This window comes from Xiphophorus hellerii, chromosome 14 (assembly GCF_003331165.1).
Source record: "Xiphophorus hellerii strain 12219 chromosome 14, Xiphophorus_hellerii-4.1, whole genome shotgun sequence".
In the NCBI taxonomy this organism is placed as follows: domain Eukaryota; kingdom Metazoa; phylum Chordata; class Actinopteri; order Cyprinodontiformes; family Poeciliidae; genus Xiphophorus; species Xiphophorus hellerii.
The window spans coordinates 18,363,692-18,379,078 of NC_045685.1; the positions used below are offsets into that span (position 1 = coordinate 18,363,692).

The following is a 15,387-nucleotide window of genomic DNA, read 5'->3' on the forward strand; positions in this document are numbered from 1 at the left end:
CCCCCTATAAATTTCTTCTACTTTTATGAGATTCTGATTCTTTTGCAAGTGGGAAAAATAATTATTCCAATAGTTTATTAGCACAAACACAAGCAGAACAAGTCCGAGTCGGGCTGAGGGGTATTTGGGCCTTGATACCCAAATAATAAAGCTCATGATAATTTAACTTTACAACACAGACATGCCTGCAAAAGCAGATCTTACAAGTTTTACCACCGCAGAGAGCGACTATGTCATTCTGAAATCCATCTGACATGAAGTACAACAAACCAAGAGAACAACAGAAACATCAGGTTCTGCTCACTAACGATGAAACAACTCAAATTCAAAGTGGTTCAGAACCGCGGTTTGGTTCGGATCATTTTGACACTGCAGTTTTGGCGGAACAGATTTTTTTATTTTATGTGCCTTATTTTTCCATATAAAGTTGAGGAGAAATTTATCCAGATCAGAACAGAACAATTTATTAACATCTAATGATGCGAAAAGATGTGATGACTTTCCTTCTGCTTTGTTCTCCACCAGAAATAGTTAAATCCCCAGATAATCAGCTGTTGAATTTCTTTTTAATAGATTCACAAACAGGAGTAAAATTAATACCCATGTTACTGTGGTCAGTGGAGATTTTAACAACAATTTAGCTATAACAGAATTTAGCTACAGGAATTTAATCAAAATTTCTTAAAAATATTGTTGTATCATCAGCAAGTTGTGAAATTTTAAGTTCTTAATCAAATATTTTAATTCCCTCAAATGAGCTCTATCTGATTAAATAATTCAGAATTTGGCCAACAAGCAGAAAAATGTAAGAGGAGGCCGGACATCCCTGAAGAAACCCTTTATTGATATCAAATCGGCTAGATGTGCCATATAGAAGTTTTATAGAACTGTTATTATCTCTATAAAGTGTCTTAAAGGCTTCAATGAAAAATGTACCAAATTTAAAAAAGGACAATGTGCCAAAAATAAAGTTGTAACCAATTGTATCTTTGGCCTTTTGATGATCTAAAAACAGAATAATTGGATCACCAGGAATAAGATCTTTATAATCAACTTAGCACTAATCGAATATTATCAGAAATGTTGCGTCCAGGCATAAAGCCATTTTAAGATTCATGTATAATATCATTTAAACCATTTTTCAGTCTTTTAGCTAAAATGGAGGCCAAAATTTTATAGTGATTATTTGATAGAGTGATGCCACGCCAATGATCTATTATTAAATGGTCTTTATTTGGTGTAGGGATCAGAGTGATAAGAGCCTGTTTCATCGACGGGGTAGTTCTTCATTGTTAATGGATTCATTATAAACTGCGAGAGGAAATTCTGAAGTTTCAGCCGAGAATTTGTGATAAAATCCTGATGTCAAACCATCTTTGCCTGGTAACTTGTTAGATTTAAAGTTACTGATGCCCCATTTTATTTCCTCAACACAGATTATTTCATCACAATCCTCTTTTAAAGAGTCGTTAGCTTTGTTCACTTCTACTAAAGAGTTTAATACATCTGTGCTATCTCTGCAGTTATCATTTTTATTAAGATCTCTATAATAATTTTATATATATTTTGAAATTACTGAATAATCTTCTGTTACAGAATTATTTATATTTAATTTGGATAGTGATTTTCTTTCAAAGTTTCTTTTTTCCATGTTAAAAAAGTATTTGCTATTTTTTTTTTTACCCTCCTCAATCCATTTTAATCTCGACCAAAGAAAAGCACCGTGTGCTTTTTCTTTATATATTTCATCTAAATCCTCTTGATGTTTCTGTAGTTGTGTTACAACTTCATCATCTAACATGTTAGTAGTAATGTCTGAGATAGATCTGATTAATTGCTCTAGGTTTTCTTTTTTTATGCGCTTTATTCTTTTTGAAGGATGGCATACCTTCTAATTTCATACTTCAGTAATTCCCAATATTTTCCAAATTGGTTATTATTTTGAGTGATTGAGGAGAAGCAGCTTTCAGCATCTATGCACCACAAATTTGGAACAAACTTCCAGAAAACTGTAAAACAGCTGAAACACTGATTTTTAAAAAAAAATCTCAACTAAAAACCCACCTGCTTAGAATTGTATTTGAAATGTAATCAATTACAAATTTATTGATGGAACTTGACTTAATGCTGTATTTTGATTATTGATTCTATGTTGCATTGTGTTTCTGTGTTTGTAATGATGTAAAGCACTTTGAAATGCCTTGCTGCCGAAATGTGCTATACAAATAAAATTTGATTGATTGATTGATTGATTGATTGATACTGTTTGATTAGTTTTTGAATGAATGATGTAAGTTCTATGTTATTTGATAATGAGTTGTTAAGTTTCCAGTGGTTATACACTCTTCTACTCTCCTTATTAGAAAGATTTGCTTTTAAACAAACAGTTTTGTTTTTTTTCAGTTAAAACTGCAGGGCAAATTTTAACCACCATTACTGGACTCTCCATGTCCTCTGAAATAAGCCATAAGTCAATTCTAGATTGAGTTGAAAAGCTTTTGTTACTCCAGGTGTATTGTATGTCAGTAGGATGACGATGTCTCCAAATGTCTAATAGATGTAGCCGGTTAGAGAAGTCCAAAAGATGGTTCTGTCCATTTCTAAATCTAGACGCATGTCTATCCAGTTGAGTGGAAAAGACCATATTAAAATCTCTTCCTAAAATAACCTTTGCTGATGGAAACTTAGTACCAAGAAAAAACATGGTGTCCTCCAGCTCTTTTAAGAAAATAATATTTAAAGAATCAGAATTATAACCATAAATATTGCCCAGCAAAAAGATGCAAGAATGAAATTCAACCACTATGAAAATCCAATGACCCTTATTGTCAGATGTAACATCTAAAACTTTGGCTGTAACAATTGCCATTATGGCCAAGCAAATTAGTTTTAGTTTTAGAGTGTTTTCACACCTGATAGTCCAGATGACTCGGTTGGATTGGGGACCAACGTTGCAACATTTGTTACATTTTTAGCTGCTATGGTTCACTTTCACTCTGCACTGTGTCAAACGAACCAAACCCCTTGAGGAACCTGTTCCCCTCCTCGCCTGTGGAGGCGCTGCACCATGTACCACTGAAGGAAACGACATGAAAACGCCTGAAGAAGACAAGTGTTCATCTTCCTTCTTTGCGAAATGTCAACAAAAATGGATTAGCGTCGGATTTTATTTTGGTAAAAGAACATGAGCCGTGTTCCCCACTAGCAATATGCTAGCACGTTTGTTAAGGTTGTATTTACCCAGAATGCCCTGCGCCGTAGTCCACTTCCTGCTTCTGGTGCTGTCTCCAGTCCGCTTGGCGTTGGTACGCATTCAAACGGCAGCAGAGTTCAGCTCGACCAAAGCGAAACCGGGGTTTGTAGGCGACCAGGTTTAGCTTTTTTTTTTAGTCCGCAAACGAAACGGATTTTCTAGACGAACGAACTAGAGTTTGATTAAACGGGGTTGGTGTGAATGAACCCGTAGTTTAATCAGATTTACATTTGCAAAGTGTAGTCTGGAGTTTACACGCTAATTTGGGAGAAATGGCTTCTTCTTCAGTAAAGTTGTCTCACTGTTCTTTACACCTCCAGCCAGCATCTTGTTTATTAGTTAGTATTTTCATATATATATATTTATTTATTTATCATATACTTCAGATAGTAGTAGTCTTAAATCAACATCAAACCCCACAGCAACAACCAAACAGACCCTGGGAGGGTGAAAACAAATGTCAAGCCTGTCTGTAAGAGAGAGTCAGGCCGCCACAGAGCCCTGGGCTGACAGAAAATAGACAACGAGTGTGTTTTATGTGAGTGTGTGAGAGCGAGAGATGAGGTGGGGGGAGACGAAAGTGTGCTGGAATAGCTGGGGGCAAGGTGACAGAGAGAGAAACGACTGGCCGGGGAGGGATAACAAGCTCACAGAGGAGGGGTGTGTGTGTGTGTAGTGGAATAAAAACAAGGAGGATGGGTTGAGAGGGGAGAAGAAGAAGAAGTTGATGGAACGAAAACAAAAACAGAGAGAAAGCAGGTGTGCTGTTTGCCTCAACCCAGTGGCCATTTAGGTCATAACGGTCCAAGCGAGAGTGCGTGTGTGTGCGTGCGCGGGTGTGTGGGTGTGTGTGTGTGTGTGTGTGAAGCGAGTTTCCCGGAGCACGTTGGAGAGCGGGCTCGGTTCAGAGGTTGGAGAAGCAGTTTTTGTAGCCGTGAGGACTCACACACCCTCATCCGCACCCACATATGGTCGTTTTTCTCCTGCACACCCACAGCCGCCCCTTCTGTGTCACACTTAATGTGTCACGTGTGGCTCTAAATTATGCACTAATACACACATCTGTGTCTTTTGATCTCACACACACACACACACATGTGGAGGAAAGCCATTATGCTCTCAGGCTGGAGTGTTTGGATGGTATAATTGCAGTGACCAGTGAGGAGAAAGAGACAGAGGGAGGAGGGATGGAAAGAGGGATGATAGAAAAGAGAGGAGAGTGCTGACACTCTCAGCATGCTAATGTTGCGTGGCTGTTAGCCCCCCTCCCTCCTCACCTCCGTCTCTTTGTTTCTGTCTCTTTCTGCATTTCACAGGTGGAGCACCAGAACGAGGGAAGAGGAGATGGATTGAAAGGTAGAGAGAAAGAGGGATGTATAACAGGATGCAGCAGAGTTATCGCTCTTTCGCTGCCATCCCTCCATCCACTTCAAGCACCCCACAGTGGTCAAAACAAAGCCAAAGAGAGAGACGGAGAGAGGAAGAGGGAGGGTCTGCTTTTTTCCACCCCGTTAACAATAGAAGGATCATCTCTGCTTATCCTCTAATCTCATCCCTTCGTTTTTCCTCTCCTCCAGCGTTTGTTGTCTCTCTTTCTCCATGACCCCTCGTTTTCTCATCTGATTGGGGAAATGGTCACCCCTCCATCTGTTTCCAGCCCTCCTTTCATCCCCCGTCTCTCCAGAGAAGGGATTCTGCTGTTTGCTTTCTCTTTTCTGCATCCCATCCTCTCTCTCTCCCCTCTTTGATGCCAAACCAGCCACTTTCCATCCACGCTGAAACTACAGAAAAATTTACTTTTATGCAAAAAAATGCGTTTGATTATCTCTCTCAGGTGTTTGCCGTGCATTAGTGTTCACTAATGGGTTGAAGTTACAGCTACAGGTCGTTAGCAGGGTTTCTAAAGGAACAAAGATTTAAGACTTTTTAAGACCACTATGAAAGAAATTTAAGACTTGTATCTCCATGGAAATGCATGAACTTTGTTCATCTATCTGGTGATAAATTTGCACTTGCCCTTGAATAGCTTCTGAAGGTTTCAGCAAATCATATTTAAGACTTTTTAAGACTATTATGAATTAAATTTAAGACTTTTATCTTCACAGAAATGTACAAACTTCATCCATCAAACTCATTTTTGTTTTGGGCCAAATCAAGATAATTCTGGCCGGTTGTGCCAGAATGTATTGATAAAATCTGTTCACAAACTGTTAAAATAAAAAAAATTAAATAATATTTAACATCTTTTCAGTCCCTCCAGGATTTTACAATTGTTTTGTGATTTTTTGCAATAAAAATGAAAGTGTTTGTGGTGCTAATTTGGAAATATTTTGATATTTGCACTTATTTATGACAGTAAATGTGACTTTTAATTACTCGCTGTGTAGATCCTGGATTATAATCTGACATCAATTAAGGCTGAAGCAGTTGTTTAGTACAAGAAAGAAAGTTTTTAACAATTTTTGACTGCAATAAAATCCCAATTGTTAGCACAAAAAAGTGTGTGAATTTGTTGATTTTGCGTGAATTTCCACGATAATTCTCAAGAAACTGGAGGGACTGATTGATATATTTTAGCATATATGATTGAGTTGATTAATAACACATTTTAGCACATTTAGTGTTTTGTCTAGAAGAAGGCTGCATAAAAAGCTATGTTGGGCCGGATTTGGCCCACGGGCCTCCAGTTTGACACATGGTGGTCTAACTGGTGGTAAATTTGCACTTACCTAATAGATGCAAAAACGCTAGCTAGCAAGTTAGCAAGGTTATGTTAGCAGCTAGCTAGCGGTAGCGAGTCAGAGAATGTAACAAAAATTTCTGAGTCCAACTCAAACTTTTGCCTGACAGAAAAGTCCCGCAAAAAAATAAATAAAACATAATATATGAGATTAAATTGCCCTGTCAAAGCAAAATGTAAGACCTGTGATTAGCATATCGTCACCTTACTAAGATAATTGTTTACTAATAATTTGCCAAAAGTGATTTATCTTTTCCCTAAATCATCTTGTAGTGGTGATTGTTTGTCAAACCAAACATCCTGTAAAAATTCAATCAACAATCCTGGGTGAAGTTTTGTACGCAGACAAAAGAAGTCCAATGTCCAAAACTTAAATGTTGCTCTTTATGGTTTATTTTCTCCAGTTGGTAACAAAATAAAACTTTTCTTTGTTTCCTGCTGCCTTCCAAACCCAGTGCATGCTGGTCCTATACCAGTCCCTACATTTATAGAAAATGGACCCATCGTTCTTTCTGTCTTAACAAATAACAAAAATAACAAAACAAGAAATGAATAAAACCAACAATTATTAACCTACAAATAAACTGTTAGTAATACAAAAAATATAAAGCAAACTAAGAATAAACTAACAAAATTCAAATTGATAAAAATAAAGAATAAATAGCTCCAACACATCTTTTAGAAAAAAATTACTTGGGCCACTATTCTAGTAAGGTGACGATATTAAAGGCTGACTAACTTTTTAAAACAAATTTAAGACATTTTAAAGTCTTTAAACAAACATAGAGAGTTCAAACAATCGTGATTATGTGAAGTAAATTAACTCTGCAGCAAGCTGCATGTTTATTATTAAAAGCAGCAGCTGTTTTCTTCATTAATCTGCTTCTCTCTCCAGTCCAGAGCGCGTTTTAACCTTAAAATGAGCAGCAGCGACTCTCACAGGAATTTAACAGGTACTACAACAAATCTACGTGCCGTCTCACTAAACACTGTAAGGATTAAAAGCTTTAGATGTAAAATGTAATCCCACGATCAAAAGCAAAATGTTTCACTAAAAATTGAAATAAGAATATTTGTAAAATATATGGGATTCTCTTTTCAAATCAGCTTCTGTTTAATGTATTCAATTTGACTAAATATTGAAACCTTTTTGACTCAAATCCTGTTATAATAGCAGAAAATAAGTTTGCTCAGTCGAGCCCAAAATCATTTAAAAACTAGGTATTTTTCTTAAATAATTTTTAAAACGTGCAAAATTATTTTGAAGTTTTGCATCTACTAAGAAAAAAAAAATCTTAACCATTTTATTTGCTTGATTTCAGTTTCTTTTAATTTTCTTTAGCCTTGACTCAATTATTTTGGCCCAAAAATGTCTGGACACTCCTAGCTTAAATCATCAAAAGCGCAAAATTTAATGTTTAATATTTATAATTCACAAAATTCTGCTGTTTTTGTATTTTTGTTGTGGAGCTACACCAAACATTTGCTTAGCAACAATAAAACCTGAAGTTTTTCATAAGCTGTCAACGTTTTATCAAAACCCGTGTTCAGGAAACTTGTTTTTCCAGAATACAAAACGGAAACAAAAGGATCTTTGATCACATTTCTTTACTTTCAGACAGCTATGACGCGTAACCGTGACAACAAGGTGTCGTTTTTTACAGCTTGGAGCAGCAGATTAGCATCTCAAAGCTCAGATAACAGCTGATCGACGACAGGTTGTTGAAGTTTTGTTGCCTTCATTCTGATTTGTTTAGTTTTTTGATTGAGTCACTGAATGTTTGGTTAAATATTCCCTCAAGTATTTTTGTTTTGTTTTTTTGGACGCTGTGAAGCTGGAATGATTTTTACTCTTCCTTTTTTTACTTTCTGCTGTCGCAACACCACTGCCATTAAGGTGCGTAACCATGACAACCGGGTGTTGTTTGTTTGTAATATGTGGAGCAGCTGATTACCATCTCAACAGCTCAAATAATACCTGAACTTTGACGTCAAAATCCCAGAGGAGTTGAAAAGGAGGCTTCATGGATGCAGAGCAGGAGAAAACCACAGCATCTTCTCATATCCCCTACTCCAACATCTTCTCATATACCCTGCTCCAACATCTTCTCATATACCCTGCTCCAACATCTTCTCATATCCCCTACTCCAACATCTTCTCATATCCCCTACTCCAACATCTTCTCATATCCTCTGCTCCAACATCTTCTCATATCCCCTACTCCAACATCTTCTCATATCCCCTACTCCAACATCTTCTCATATCCCCTACTCCAACATCTTCTCATATCCCCTACTCCAACATCCTTCTGCCCGGCTTTCTAACCATACGACGAGCAGCAAAAGCAAATGAGGTGGATCAGCACCATATCGTTGAAGATTCTTGGACAAAATGAGTTACGACAACATTTAATTTTCCTTTTGGGATAAATAGAGTAAAATATTTTTGAATCAAATTGAAATGTTTTTCTGAATTAAATTAAAATCAGATTTATTAACAAAACATTGTGCAAAATACAAAGCCACTGATGTACAGCGATGTTAACATTACAAACATCAATAATATGAAAAGAACAAACAGAGGAAATATCCATCCATAAACTTAAAGGCTTTGTCTTTGTTTTGTAGATTAGACGTCTGTTAGGTCCCAGAGCGTCATTACTGGAGCATTAGCTACCAGAAACGGTTTGTTACTGGGAATGGAAACTGGTTTAGGATTCTTATTTTAGCTGTCAAACCTGTTAACACTTCATGAGCGCCTTGAATCTGAGCTTACTTTGCCTTTAAGTCGTCTTTGTGTGTGAAGTGTGTGTCTACGGGTCCTGTGTGTGTGTGTGAGCAGCTGTGTGACCCGGTGAAACGTGCTGATCCACCAGCATCTCGGCGTGCTTCAGGTACTGGGCCGTCCTCCTCATCACAGACTCCCTGCGGACCGGATCTGGGTCTCCTGCAGAACATGAAGACATAAAAAATCTCATCAAACTTCACTTCCTGTGCTCTGACTGCAGCTTTTTAAATTTATTTTTAGGTCACATTTCAAAAGGGAAAAGTAAAATGTTCCTGGCAGCGGTGGGATTCGAACCCACGCCCCCGAAGAGACTGGAGCCTTAATCCAGCGCCTTAGACCGCTCGGCCACGCTACCGTGTGAGCTGCTGGCTCAGAAACTACACTGAAGGGAGGAGGAACTGATGAGTCACTGTTGAGTTGTGGCGCTGCAGCTGGCGCCTTTTTTGTTTATTCAGTTTGATTTGTATCTTACTACAAGCCAAAAAGACACAGCACACCTATTTATATAAGCAAGAGGAGCAACAAAACATATTTTATTTTAAGTAAGAAGCATTTTTACCTCCAGCTCGATGTAAACCAACACCTGCAGAGAAGCTGTTATAAATTTAGCGCCACAGACAACTCAGCTACGCTGTAAGGGAAAGGACAAGGTCCAGCAGCCCAGGCACAGATCAATACAATATTCACTAAAAAGGCTGATTAAGCACTTACTGTACACATACAAGGTAAGCATTTCACTTAATATATTCCCTCATAGGTTACATGGTTCTTTGCAGCAAGAAAATCCTGAGTTAGAGCCTCAATCTTGAATGGAGTTTGCACATTCTCCCCATGCAACAAGCTGTGCACAAGAGTTAAAAACAGGAAGAAATTAAACCAAAAATATATATTTGTCTCAATAAACTGGAATACCATAAACAAGCTAATTTATTTCACTAATTCAAATAATAAGGTCAGCTCTGCCTGAAGTCATTTTGTCATTTTATTCAAATAAGCTACAGCTGGCCAACTCACTGTTTACACTAGCACGAGAAAATGGCTACAAACAGATGCACAATTATACACTTTGAAAAGCAGACGTGGAGCTTCCTGCACAACCAACAAGCATGCAGCAAGTGGTTTCTGGATGGTAAGTCAACAACTAAGCATTTGTCTTTTCCAGCAGCCTTTGTACAGCGAATACGGCAGTAAAACTTGCTGACCAAACTTGCCGGAGCTCTGCTAGAGTTGCTGGGTAACGAGGCTGGGCCATCCTGGGGTTGCTAGGTAACAGAGAAGTGCCTGGTGATTTGTAATGTTACATTTCGGAAAAATGGCAGAGTGGTTTTTCTAGGCAATTGGGCTGTTTTTAGAAGCAGTAGAAACTCAAACAAAAGAACAAAAACGTGTAAAAAGTGAATTTTGCATATTAGGTCCCCTTTAAAAAGCTCAAAACTCTGTTTCTTTTGCGCAGTTTGGTGCAGTTGGTGTAAAATTTGTACTATAATCTGCATATTTTACAGCTTTGATGAAACTAATCATGATGAAAATTAACTGGTTTGACTGGTCTCTCATGTTACCCTGCACTCCAGTGATGAGTATGTCCACCGCTGTCCTGTAGCCACGAATGGCAGAACCGAACTCTCCCTCCTTCTCCCGCTCCATGGCAGCCGTCAGCTCATTGGCCGCCTGGTTCAAGTAACCGGCGTCTCCTCCAATCAGACTGGCCGGCGGCAGCGAGAACAGTTCAGAGTGATCACTCGAGGAATCTGATCTCTCTGAAACAGAACGAGAAAAAACAATAGATTTTTAATTTAAGGTTTAAAAGAAAATAGTTTCATAAACAGTCCTGTCAAAGTTTTGAGTTATCTCTAATTTATTTTTAGAGTTTGTGTTCAAGTAGGTAGATTTCTTGTAATATTCTGAAGGGTCTTGATGAAAGGTTTTCCTAGAAACAATCTCTGCATTTCCATTATAAATGTGAACAAAACTTTGTCAATATTCTGCTAATGCCAAAACAACAAACACAATTTTGCAATCGCAGTGTTTCCACTAAATTAGAAGCACAAATAAAGTCACACATGAATAAGTTTGTTCACACAATAAGTATTTAAAAAACATGATGCGACATCATCTTCCAACTACTTCCTGTCATCTTCTTCCTTGTGGTTTGCACCAGTTGTTGATCATGTGACTTGTGATGCAAAAAAAGTGTTTCCAATGCAGTTTTGCTAAATAAACCAATTTCAGCCTAAAACCACCTTATCCTAAAACTTTTTGTTCAGAATCATTTTTCTTTTCAAAATTAGGATTAAGAGAATTTATTTTCAAAATATAAAATTGGTCAGTGGAAACACAGACAGTCTTTTTCTCAGACTTTGTTAATCTACCAGAGAAATCCAGGTTAATGGGAGAAATCTCAGGCAGCGCAGTGAAGGACGATGAGAATCAAGCAGAATTGCATAGGAAAGCAATGTCCAGGATAAGTAAAGGCTGCCAGCAGCAGTAGTTTATATTCTGTGGTTGAACTCACCTTGTTTATAGCAGGGATCGAAGACAGCCAGGTCATTTTCAGACAGAGGAGGAGGAGCTTCCTCCTTGGGAGACGGGACTTGCTCTTCAACCACCGAGTCAAACAATGAATCGAATTCCTCCTGCGTCTCCTCCGACTGCTGGAGTCTTGTTAGAGACAGCTCAGGAGACGACACTGCAGATGGAAACATGAACCGAAATGATGACAAAGACATAAATAAACCAGAAACAGCGTGCAGATTGTTAGATTTAAACCTCGGTCATCCAGTTCTGCGTCGTCAAGATCCTCCTGTTCTTCTTCTGTCGGAGTTCCTCCGACCTCGTTGTAGGCCTCAGCCGCCACCTCCGGCTCCCCGACCTCCAAGCTGATGTTGGTGCCCAGGTCTTGAGGTAAGGTGGGCGCCTCCCTGCCCTCCTCCTCTTCGGCGGGTTCACAGTCTGAGGCCCTCCTCTTCGGCAGGGGGATGAGAGGAGGAGGCAGAGGCCCGGCCGAGGACGCCGGGGATGGATCCAGAGGTCTGCTGACTTCACCACCCTAACATCCATTAATTTATGTTTTATTTTATTCTTTTGCAGTTCAAATTAACATGTCACATATTGACATGAACAACGTTTTAAATGAAAAAAGTCTAATGTAGTCTACCCTTTCTCTTAAAAGTGAATTTGTTTTACCATAAGTAACTAAACATCAACCAACCATCCATATATGTAGCTAATAATGACAAAGAACAAAACTTTACCAAATCAATATACTTCATTACACCTTGATAGTATATTTTACTATTTTCTTAAAAGTGAAATTTATCTACTCTCTTTGTTTTCTTTAGACAGAATGCTCCATAAATAGAAATAATGTTCCACTTGTTTAGTTCTGACTTTGTTTTTAAATAGCTCTAATCCGATCAAACTACACATCCTATCTCTTTTAATAAATCTTTTTTGAAAACATGCTGGAAATGTACTGATATGTATATTATTTTCAGAATATAGTAATCCACCACGTTGTGAAATGTCATTCATTTTAACTTGAAGAACAATGAATTTGTCGCATTTTAAGATTATAATTCTAACAGCTTTAATTTGCAAAATAAATAGAACAACGTATACAAATCAAAACAAAAACTATAACTATAGCAGTTTGTCCTCACCCTGAAGAAGTCCTTTAGTTGTGGGCTGTTGTATAGTGCAGGTATACTGGTAGTGAACAGAAGCATGCTCTCTGCTGCCTTCCTTCTCTCCTCAATCACAGCTTCATCAAACCTTCCTAAGATGAACACAACAAGATGACAAAGCTGATTATGATGCTGAAAGTTTAATAAAATGGCTCTGTTTGTTACTGGTCTTACTGGTGCTCTGGATAAACGGGAACAATAAACTAAAAAGACTGCTGGCAAATTCCTCAGTTTCACCTCAAATAAATAAGTTGGACACTAACTGGTCTTCTAACAGAACAATAATCTTAAAAACGCTTCAAAATTCATGGTGGATTAGATAAATCCGTCTTACATTACGTTTCTGGAAGAACTCCAACCTCGACCTCTGATGAAAATTTCTGCACTATGATTAAAAGTCATGTCTGTACCAGGAACCACCAGGTAAAATTAACTATACTGACTCCAAATTTCCAGCCACAATTACACCAAAAGCTTCAAAACGTGTGTAGATAAGGTGCAACTTGCTAAGGATCATTGCAGCAGACATGACAGTTATTTAAATAACTGAACTTTTATGGAAAAAGGAGAACCTGTGTTGCAGAAAAAAACAAATCTTGTGCAGCTAATTCTTGTGTCAAAACATTGTTTTAGTTGTCTGTTGCATGAGCATCCAACCCTGGAAAAAGAGCTATTAAATAAAAAATTACAAACCCAGAGATACGTGATGAAGTACACAAGCATTTACTAAAAAAAACACTCAAACGTTCAACCATGTGAACCAGCAGCTCCAACATTAAGTCTAATAGTGTAAACCTATCTGAGGTGTAGCATCATTCAGACCCAGATGAGTAAACTACATCTGAAGGAAACTTTTACACATCCCACCAAAAACATGAGCACGTGGAAACACCGGAAACTCCTCCTGCCTCCTGAACAGGTTCCTGTGAGTGTAGGACAGCTCTCCGTGGAGCTTCTTCAGCTCGGAGAACCTCTTCCACACCACCACCTCCTTCACATCATCCGGGTGACGCTTGGACACAAACTGCAAGGGTGAGAAGTTAAAATAGATTGGTTCCACCTAATCCGAGTTTTGAGCATGTTATTGTGTCTGCAGAGATCATCTGAGCTCAATAAATCCTTTTTGAACGGGCATTAAAGTGGTCATAAGGCTGCTGGAGCACATGAACAGAATCACATGTCCCGTTTCACTCCAGCACCAGCAAAGCATCCCAACCTCAAATAAAATCCCCCCCGGGTGGATTTGTGTTTATATCTCGACATGTTCTCTGACTTTGCAACGTTTGCATGCTTTGTTTTTGTTTTGTGTAGGAAAAACAACAAAAATATTTTATCTGTACGCAGAAGTACAGGTTCAGCTCACTGAATTTTAATATTTGCTGGTAAAATAACCGTTTGAAAATAACAACCTTAAGGCGGAAATTGGACACACTTTTCATTAAGCTGACATTCCAGTATTAAAAATGTTTTTATTATTACATTAATCATAAATTTAACTGTAAATGGAAAATCATCATAATTAGCAAAAAATAAACCCGTACTTAATTTATTTAATGTGTTTCTCTTAGTGAATGGAGAGAGTGGAATTCATAAACTTTTCAATAATATACAAATTTATTGAAATGCACCTGAAATATTTTCGGAACATGAACATCTGTTCAGTAACAGAAGTAATTTTTGTATAAATGAAACAGTACGGTAATGGAGCTGTAACTTACCCTGGCTGTCACTTTGTACTCCGTGTACCCCTTCTCGTGGTTCCGTGGGTCGGTAACAGAGAAGAACCGGTAGTATTCGTCTTTGGGTTTCCGTGACATTTCCAGGGATAAATTAAAACCAGAAACACGAGTTAGAACCGTCGGGAAACAGCCGCGGTGAGTTGCTGTGTTGTGATTCCTCAGTCACTTATCTCTGTGGACATTTCCTGGTTTGTGACGTAGTTCAGTGCGTGCTTGCGTATAGAACAGTGGACGCCGCTTCGCTTTTGTTGCCGTGGCAACGATTTGTCAGCGAGTCGGCCATATTGTGGCTGGCAAGTTTACCGACGGGTGCGTAAGAAAACAAGTCGTTAAATTTTAAGTACAGCAATTTTTTTAATTATGTGCTTTATATTTTTTTAATTAAGTGCTTTATATTTTTTTAATTAAGTGCTTTATATTTTTTTATTATGTGCTTTATATTTTTTCATTATGTGCTTTATATTTTTTCATTATGTGCTTTATATAGAGCTCTTAAGATTGTGTTACAAATAATGGTGACCTTTTAGTTTGCGTAGCTTAAAAAAACACTGTGCTTGAAATTAAATAATTTACAGAGAACGTACAAACCCACTGTGTTTAATTCAGCTAGTAAAATGCGTTTATGTCAGCTGATTGGTTTTGTCTAAAAGTACAAAAAGGATATGGACGTAAAATTAGTCGTCCTTTTTCGATATTAGTTGCCTTATTGGTATGACCCAGCTAAATTAAACCTTCTTTTTCATATACAACATTTTATTTATACATTCTCTATGACAAATGAGCTTCGTTTTGACTTCATTTCTTGTCTGCCTTGGAAAATTAAGGTGATTATGCTCATGTCTTAGTCAGGCCTTCTACAAAAATAAATATTGAAACTTTATGAGCTTCTTTGTGGTAAAAATCAAGTTTTAGAAAAGGGTTTTGAGGCCTTCCTATTGGGTATGTTGTTGCAGATAGTGCTACAACACAGAAAACATGCTAAAAGAGGTGATAAAGGAGGCAAAAAATCTACAAATGAAAGGCACTTAGAGAGCAGATGTGAGTTAAGAGGTATTTATTTATTGTTACAGAAGCAGCTTTCTTAAAAAAGAAAAAGAAATAATATCTGCAGTAATTATCAAGTTTGTGGCTATACATAGTTGTGAGGATTTTTTTGTGATGAAATAAATCCAAATTAAAATCAA

The 15,387-nt window shown here is 37.7% G+C and overlaps 1 protein-coding gene and 1 non-coding gene across 2 annotated transcripts; both read right to left on the minus strand.

The window, feature by feature from the left end:
* Positions 1-8,455: 8,455 nt before the first annotated feature.
* snx15 (sorting nexin 15) lies at positions 8,456-14,403 on the minus strand. The gene is made up of 7 exons (XM_032582151.1): positions 14,183-14,403; positions 13,332-13,488; positions 12,441-12,556; positions 11,548-11,827; positions 11,294-11,467; positions 10,341-10,538; positions 8,456-8,940 (listed from the first exon to the last, which is right to left on the minus strand). Exons 1-7 carry the CDS (start codon positions 14,279-14,281, stop codon positions 8,807-8,809), a joined length of 1,158 nt encoding a protein of 385 aa, XP_032438042.1. The 5' UTR covers positions 14,282-14,403; the 3' UTR covers positions 8,456-8,806.
* trnal-aag (transfer RNA leucine (anticodon AAG)) lies at positions 9,055-9,136 on the minus strand. Its single transcript has one exon. It is a non-coding gene; the product is annotated as a tRNA-Leu (tRNA).
* Positions 14,404-15,387: the final 984 nt, after the last annotated feature.